Here is an 8873-nt window from a genome sequence, read left to right as displayed (position 1 = left end):
TAGATGATTCAGAACATAACAAGCTAGAGCATGCATGAAAATGTCATGCCATTCATATCAGTGCTGCTGAAGGTTTTACTGGTATATTTGTACACTATGGTTAGTCAGTTTCTCCATTAGAAAATATAGTCCTTCTCTAGACAGACCATAATCATAAAAACCTAATAAAGGTTACATGAACCTAAATAAACCTGAATTTCCCTATCTATCTATCCACCCATCCAATCATCCGCTGTCCAAACAGCACAAAGCTTCAGTAACTTCTTACATATAACCCGTAGTTACTGAATCGGCAATGACTACCTGAGGATGACATTATCCCTCTATCACACAACCCTAACATTAAAATATTTTTTGAATTAATTACACTATAAATTAGCTATATGTTTAGTTTTCTCTAGTATTATAGTGATTTGCAATTTCGTAGTAACAACTAGGAACTAAAGAGTTTCTCGTTTCAGCCCGAGCAGAAAAGGTTGGAGCACTTAAGGTCCCACGGACGTTACGTAGTGCAGTGAACAAATTCTCAGTATCTAGCTGCAAAACGTTGTGACATGTACTCAAATAAGTTTAGCCGTCTCGTGTTAGGACTTTACGGCCGTAAACGGAGCGCTGTTAGCGGGGCGGTACAGAGCGCTGCGGGCCGGAGCGGATTCAGCTGGACGGCGGTGTGTAAACAGCGGTCACTGAGGCTGCAGAGGAGCAGCTGTCCGGAGGTGCAGCATCATGCCCTGTCCTCTCAAATCAGGTACTACAGTAAGGGGTTTGGGATGACAGCAGTGCCACCTCGTTAACGCTGACCTTGTTGCTTGCTTGACCAACATTGATAAAAGACTCCACTTGATTTTGACTTGGTATTCATGCCTTGGACTGGAAAAACATGACTCGAATGGACTTGACTTTTTTTTATTGAATATTTGCATTTTTCTAGATACTGAGAAGTTACATTGTGTTTTTGAAACATGATTGGGTGATTTCCCGTGCCATGCCTACAAACCTGGCAACCTACTTGGACGCTGCAGACCAGCAGAGGCCAATGCACAAGGCAGCTACCATGAGGAGGGGCTAAAAATAGTTTACTATAATTAGGATTACAGAAGGAAAGAATTATAGCACAATGCAGGTTCCACATAGAGATGTGTTGTAATAGTAAGAACTAGACTGACACTCAGTAGAGTGCATTCCTATGCCAAGACCAAACAATCCTACTCATTAAAGAAAGTGATTAAAAAAAGATTCCTGGATCTGCCCCTTAATCCACTTCTGTACCGAAATGTAATGGGTTCTTCTCCGACCCATGTCCCATCCCTCCGACAGATGAATATCTGATGAATATATATGGTGAAAGTCAGTTCAGTACATTTGGGTAATCCTGCTGAAAAATTAACAGACAAAACCTACATTTGTGTTCATTGCCACTAAATGTCAAATATCAGTAAGATTTATATGGTGTAAGCAGCTGCACCAGTTTTTGTTAATGTTGAAAATAAAACTAAACTTTTCATGACACTCGTCTTTTAGCAGATTTAAATGTGGAAACTGGGGCTGGTGATCAGAATTTCGTATAACTTGACTTGTGATTTGCTGGACTTTAAGCAGGAACTTGCTTCATTCTCACCACTGTAACTTGAGACTAGCACATTTGTGACTTACTCCCACCATTTGCCAATTTCCTATAAAAGTTCAGTGTAAATGTTATTTTCATAAGAATGTCAGAGTGTGTTATTAATACCTCATTGCTTGGTCAGTAGCTGGAGGAAAAGAGTTTGGCTGCAACAACCGACTTTCTCTCTTGATCTGGGATCTCAATGATTATTTAGAGAAAAGTCTATAACATGTCAGAATAGATACATTCACAATACAATACACAACAGTATTACTAGATTTTATATCTAGAAAAACAGCAAATGCTCACATTGGAGATGCTGGAACCAGCAACAGTTTGGCTTATTGGCCTTGAGTTTAGGTCACTTTTAATTTCAGATACTAACTGATCAATCCACCACCAGTCATTTAAGCACCAACTGGAAGATTTTTTAGCATGATATTAGATATTACAATGACCCCAGAATATTTTTCACATCATTATTGAGTTGTGTTTATTTGTCCTTGTCTGTTTTTTATTTGCAGTACTAGGTCAGCCTCCCAAACCACAGTGGACCCGGATGAGGTGAGAAGATTCCAGTCACTGGCCAGCAAGTGGTGGGATGAACAGGGAGAATTTGCAGCTCTTCATGCTATGAATGACCTGAGGGTGCCTTTTATACGGTGTGTGTCAGTACAAAACGTATGTTTCAATATTTATCATATATTTGTAATGCAAAGATACCAAAGTGCCAGAGTCACTGTCAACACAGGTGATTGATGGGCAGAGGAATTTGTGTCAAAAATATAACCTGAAGCAGATCCAGCCTTGTGGTATTTGGGAGCAAAGAACACATCAGGGAAACACTGAAGCAACAGAGACTTAAAGTGACAGGATTCCCTCACACATCAGCACATTTTCAGCCACCCCTACTCTACATATGGGAATGTTTTGGGGGCTGGATGCGGCTGTTTTGATTGATAAGATCTGCTGTTGGGGCCACAGATGATAATCATTACATTATCCATCCAGCCAAGAGCCAATTGAAGGTCTCCCCTTCCCCCTCCATGGTCCTATTGGTGGTGATGGTGATGGGTGTTTATGCTGACAGTGTGACAGATCCAGTGCCAGTGTACATCTGAGTGTGGCTGATTTTCCCTGATCCGGCTGTGCCCTCAGGGTGTGTCTAAATGAGAGGCAGCAGAACCGCTGCTACAGTTGCTGCTCTACCTTTAGACTCTGACAGTCTTACTGTGATACAGCTGATGCTGCTGTGCTACTTTGTTTCCCTCTTTGTTTTAATGGTCCATGAGGTCTGTTTAAATGTGCACTTGAGTTCATTGATATTGAAACATGTTAGAGAGACTTTTGATTCAAACACTGCTTTCTGTTAATGGTTATAGATACAAACATCTTCATATTACAGTATTTTCCAACAGAGTTTCAGTTTGTGTGTATATTCTTAGCTGAATTTGAATCATTTTTGCATTTTAAAAGAAAAGGTCATTATCGGTGACTAATATGAATAATATTTAATGGCCCTTTTCTCTCAGATTATTCACAGATTATTAATGCATTTTAATAAAAATGTGCAGAAATCAGTATTTTAAATAATGTAGAGTAAGAATAACTTTAATTTTATTTAGTGAATGCTAAATGCTGAATCACAGTAAATATAGTAAATAAAGTGTAGGGTCCAACCTTAAATACTTCAGTCACTTGTAAATGTAATACAAGTTTTAAACCATGATTCTCAAATGAAAAACAATTACATGGTAAAATCACAAAAAATATATTTTTTTTCTTTTCCTTTTTTTAACTACAGTTAAACAAGTAGAAATATTTTTATCGTTAGCATAACAGTCTGTCAGGCTACTAATGGTTTATCATGCAGGGATAGCTTGACATTCCACTCAGACTGTGGCTAAGTAGCTGTTGTCGTTGTGTGTTGTGGTGATGTGAGGGGCTAGTTTGGTGGATGTCTACCAACATCTAATATTCTCTCCTGCACTGTTTGCACGAATGCTCTTGTACCCCGGCAGAGCTTTAATGAGGATGATGCATTCCCAGATCTTGGCCTGTTCTGCCTGTTTCCTGCCTGAGGCAAACAGCCGTTAGAGAGTGTGTGAGGGGAGGAAGGAAGGTAGGGAGGAGGGAGCACGGGAGCAAGGTAGGGTTGAATCTGTAGCCTGAGGATAATTTGTGCTTGTCAGATGGCTGACACGGTAGCTCAGGGCCTAATGGGGGTGGTTGTGACAGAGGTGCAAGCAAAATGTAGCATCTCCAGCCTCCCATGCACCGCCGTGTGCTAAGCAGCGTTATGCAGCCCATGGATGTTTAAGAATACAAGCGTCTTCCCTCAGTCCTTGTCACTTCAGATTAGACTATCTGTGACTGGAACATGATGGCTGTCTGTTGGACGGCAAGAGGAAGACGAGGACTAAGAGATTTTTTAATTTGAAATTTTGACTGCTCCTTTACCTGTACAGGGATAATCTGCTGAATGTGCACAGAGCACGGCATCCTGGGAAACCACTGGCAGGACTCAGAATACTGGATGTTGGCTGTGGAGGAGGCCTGCTCACAGAGGTAAAGTGTGTGTGTGTGTGTGTGTTTGTTTCATAAGAAAGATGCAGACCCAGTGAAAACAACAAAGACGTGTGGACAAAAATATCTCTCCCCCTACACATTCTGTCTAGTCGCAGTTGATTCAATTGCTACCTTTCATGTCACAGCAGTCTGCTGCAGTATGAGATTCTGCTTTCAGTGCATTATAATGCCAGTCTGTTCACATACCAGTACCCAAAAAACATTTAAATGTCAGCCCAGTTCTCGCTCCCCTTGATTTGACTGGTCGCAGTGTGGTGGATCGGACAGTCGGTCGTTTACAGTTGTTTATCTGTTTGTTAGTGTCGATAGCTGCGCAGCGACGACACAGCTCCTGTCTCTGCCTTCATTTGAACTGAGGACATACCAGCTGTGTTGTGTGATTTGGGAAGACAAAATCAGGTCCTATATTTTTTATGGCTCTGTCACCCAGACTGTCATATTCAGACACATACACACACAGACACAAAAAAAGTGTCTGTTAAGATTTAAACAGTGGTTGTGTCTCTGGGTGTCTTGTCACTATAAGTCGTCCCATCAGAAGGGATCAGCTGTGGGAGGATGGAGATCGGCCCCTGGGCAATCAAGTGCAGCTTTCAACATAGGCATGTGTCTCATACAGTGTCCAGAAGAGGGCACTGTAGTTCACGTCCAATCACTTCTCATCTTCATTGTGTCTTATCATGTTGTTCATTGAATAATGGCGCATAAAGCTGTAGAGTTCTGTGAAAACACAATCATTTAGCTGTGCTGGAGAAAGCCACTGTACTGGGGTGAACCTACACCAACTGTTTATAGTTGTTCCAAGGTCTCGGCTGGTGACTAAAGGTGACCGGGTCTTTACTGTCAGAGCCCTCCAACTATGGAGCAGTCTACCATTTGATTAGTGTCTTAAAACATTATTTTATTGGAAAGCTTTTATGAATGTGTGATATGTTACATGTATATGCGCAAATCCTGAAAATGGGTATTTGTGCATCCGGTGGAAAGTGTTTTATTTTTAAACATGGTCATGTGGTATGGGAATCTGAATTGTAGGGGTGAATTGAAATTGCAGACAATAGTAAATATAGCCGGTTGAATTGTAGAGAAGCCAGAGATGTAACCTAGTGAGAAAAATGAATTACATATGAAGAGCAAAGCTTTCCAGATTGTAAGTGATCCCTCCCTCTGCAGTTGCACTTTGATTTTTACCCTCAGGGAGACACTACAGACTGAGCTGGAGACACTGGGATGTGTACAGCAATTCTTTCTTGCAAAATGTAATCAAGATGCTGAATGCAAACCTAACTCATCATTTATTTTTACTGCATGTATATTGTTGGCAATTGTCCTGTATTGTTTTTAGCAGTGTGGTGAAGCCAAAGACAATTTTCCAAAATGTGGACGATAAAGTTTCTAACTAACTTGTTGTGTTCTACTGAGGCATTTTAAAACAATATAACAGAGATATAATAGATCCGGTTTCTCCCTCCTCTCTGTCCTCTCCCAGCCCCTCGGTCGCCTGGGGGCTAATGTGTTGGGTATAGATCCAGTAGAGGACAGCATCTGCACCGCCCAGCTGCATGCGTCCTATGACCCGGACCTTCGTGACTGGGTCTCCTACCGGGCCTGCACCTTGGAGGAGCTCTCAGCAGAAGGCGAGGAGGAGCAAGGAGCCGGCCATTTTGACGCTGTTGTGGCATCAGAGGTGGTGGAACATCTGGCCGACCTGGAAACATTCGCCTTCTGCTGCAGCCACGTGGTGAAGGTGTGTCCCGTGGTAGTGTGGTGTGTTTTCCCTCCCAGCTGTCGGCTCATTTCAGATATTTCTGCATCAGTACAGTTACGTGTCTGTACGTTCGTCTGAGCGTGTGCTAATGTGCATATGGCGATTTTTGTTATGTTTGTTGTGTTTGCATCTGTTGTGCATCTCTGGGAATAGGTTAGCATGTGTTTTTATGTGTGTGGTTTGCATTGAACCCTGACAAGCTTGGGTGAAAGCTGTGCATCAATACTGAAGCCAGATGATCATAATCTCATAGGTCAGTGGGCCAGAGTGTTGAGTGGGAAAAAGACAGCCTAATCTTCACTTAATGCCTCTGCATTTGGCTTAGGCACGACTGGACTATCTCTCTCTCTCTCTCTCTCTCTCTCTCTCTCTCTCTCTCTCTCTCTCTCTCTGGCCCAAATCATTCGTTTCTACTCTTCTACTAAAAAAAAATGTGCTTTAGAATGAATTCCTTTAATGTTTGGATTCATTTTATAGAAAAAGAGCTGCACTCTTCCTCTTTTACTTTCCAACCTTTCCACTCTCTCCCCCTCACCCTCCCCTCCTGTTAAAACTGTCAATCGTGATCAAGTTTGAACCTTGAGGTTTGGCAGTGTTACTTTCCCGTCTCGTGCACTTGACTCTATCCGCTGAAAGCTTTAAATCCAGTCTATAAATACCTTTGTGACTCAGGTATCAAAACTACAAAGTCTTTCATACTTGACTTGACTTTAACGAAAACTCTCCATTTTCTCTGTGTGCAGCCAGGGGGCTCACTCTTCATCACTACTATTAATAAAACCAACCTGTCATACGCACTGGGTATTGTTGTAGCCGAGCAGTTGCTGCGTATCGTTCCCAGTGGGACGCACGACTGGGAAAAGTTCATCAGCCCAGTGGAGCTGGAGCGCCTCCTGGAGTCAAGTAAGTCCCTCTAATTTCCATACGGGGAAAAGAACAGGCACATGAGAAAACACATTCATTTGTTAATAATAAACAGCAGGAAGTGTTAATAATCAGCACAAGTGTTCAGTTAAAATAAAAATAAAAATCAGACCCGCTCTGAAATTTGTTTCATTCTGAAATGAATATTTTCAGTATACCTGAACTTTTTCTGCAAATGTTCACTTGCATGATGTGAAGTAGTTTTGGGAAGATTACAAATGACAGCAGGACTACTAAAAAGGTTTGCTCCACACAATTCAAGCTCATAGTTGAGATCCTTTTTTTTCACTTAAGGGAAACAAAATTACCAGTCACTGATTGGCACATTAGGAGTGGCAGTTTAATTTTTTATTCATGTAATTAATTTATTGAGTGCACCTGATGAGAATTTTATCATTAATGTGGGATAACTTCATGTCCTGTCCCAACTATAAATTACTTACATATTACTTGTCATTATTTTTCCTTATGGACTGTTAAGTAAATGTCAGTCCTTTACATAACTGAACTTGAATTTAGAAACTTCAGAGGAAATCCAGTCACGTAACCAGCCACTGCAGTCAGCTGCACTGTTACTATGTCATGTTGTTAAAAAGGAAAAGTTTGTGTTGCTGTCATGCCCTCTCTTCTTCGGGCTCTAACCCCTCCAATCTCTTCATTCTCTATCAGATGGTTTCTCAGTGCAGTCTGTACAAGGAATGCTGTACAACCCAGTATCAGGAGCCTGGAGCTGGACAAACAGCACGGCCATCAACTACGCCCTCCACGCTGTCAAACTGAGAGACGATCCCCAGCCAGATCAAGCTGAGGAAAGCAACCCCCACCCAGAGGACCACACTGCAGCTACTCACAGCTGAGCCACAAGACTGGAGAGAAATCAGAAAATGAGAGAAAAAAAAAAAATCAGATGTGTGGAGTTGTAACTTCACAGAGGCCAGAGGCTGGGATGCAGCACGTGACGGTGGTTATTAAAGGAAAGGGACAAACAGCCCTGAGATAGAATTAGAGATGTGTTGCAGTTGCTGGTTTGCACTCAGAGTAAAATTGTGTGATGCTTTTAGTTTCCAGTCAGCCTTTGCTTTACTCTGAGCCGGTGTTACAAATGGTTTTATAGAGTTTAATGAGCTGTGCAAGGCAACTGTGCATCTTCTTATTATGTAATTCAGTAGCAGAGCTGTGTAACAATCTATTCTAGCAACATCAATCATTTGCAGTGTGTCTACTGTACTGAACCAGCGTGGTGTTTTAGGTTGAATATTTTGTGATTTGCCATATCTTCTATTAAAATTATCTCGAGTGAAGCCTAAGAGTAAGAAAACAGATTTGTTTGGCCCTGGCCCCTATACCAACAAATAGATTTCATGCTAATATGAGCTGCACGCTGAAAACCAATTTTAGATGCTAAAGTCTGGAGAAGTCATGTCCGCACGCGAGAGGGGACTCACTTCCTCTGAGATTATAATGGGTCTTCTGTGGAAGTATTATATAATACAAATCATGCCCATGGCAGAGAATAAGTCATGCTTGCATGATGTTCTTAGAGACCAATAACCAGGTTGTAAGAGCTGTGCAGAAATCATATTGTTCTGCTAATGCAGATTATAAAATGGACTCTGAGGTTTATGAGAAGGTCCAGAGGTCCCAAAACAAGGAACAATACTTTTTTTTCACATTGTAAAAATGATTCCAGTGTATAATGTTGATGATAATGATAACCATTGTATTATGTAAATAATAAAGGGAGGTGGGTAAACCTTGAGAGTGCTAAGCACATTTCACAGCTTTCCTGCTACAGCAGTGTCTGCAGCAGACTGTTATTCCCACGTTTGTTCAACTGTCTACAATAACAAACACTGCTGCTGTGATGCGCGCTCCCTGAAGCCGCGGGAGTGCGCACCTAACTTGCAGTAGCCATGGCTGCAGTTGAGACTTTGATTCACGTCACCGTGGGACAGATTGAATGTGCATCGCTCGCTCGTCCTGTTT

General features: G+C 41.7%; 1 protein-coding gene across 1 annotated transcript; it reads left to right on the top strand.

Moving 5' to 3' along the window:
- The first annotated feature begins 481 nt into the window (after nucleotides 1-481).
- coq3 (coenzyme Q3 methyltransferase) lies at nucleotides 482-8646 on the top strand. Its single transcript, XM_023410416.2, has 6 exons — nucleotides 482-748; nucleotides 2131-2268; nucleotides 4075-4174; nucleotides 5685-5942; nucleotides 6707-6866; nucleotides 7557-8646. The coding sequence occupies exons 1-6, from the start codon at nucleotides 555-557 to the stop codon at nucleotides 7742-7744; spliced, it is 1038 nt and encodes a 345-aa protein (XP_023266184.1). The 5' UTR covers nucleotides 482-554; the 3' UTR covers nucleotides 7745-8646.
- The last annotated feature ends 227 nt before the right edge of the window (nucleotides 8647-8873 follow it).

This window comes from Seriola lalandi, unplaced genomic scaffold (genome assembly GCF_002814215.2).
Source record: "Seriola lalandi dorsalis isolate HSWRI2012SDOR001 ecotype SW California unplaced genomic scaffold, Sedor1 jcf7180002054425, whole genome shotgun sequence".
Classification (NCBI taxonomy): domain Eukaryota; kingdom Metazoa; phylum Chordata; class Actinopteri; order Carangiformes; family Carangidae; genus Seriola; species Seriola lalandi.
This window is presented reverse-complemented; position numbering and strand designations above follow the sequence as displayed.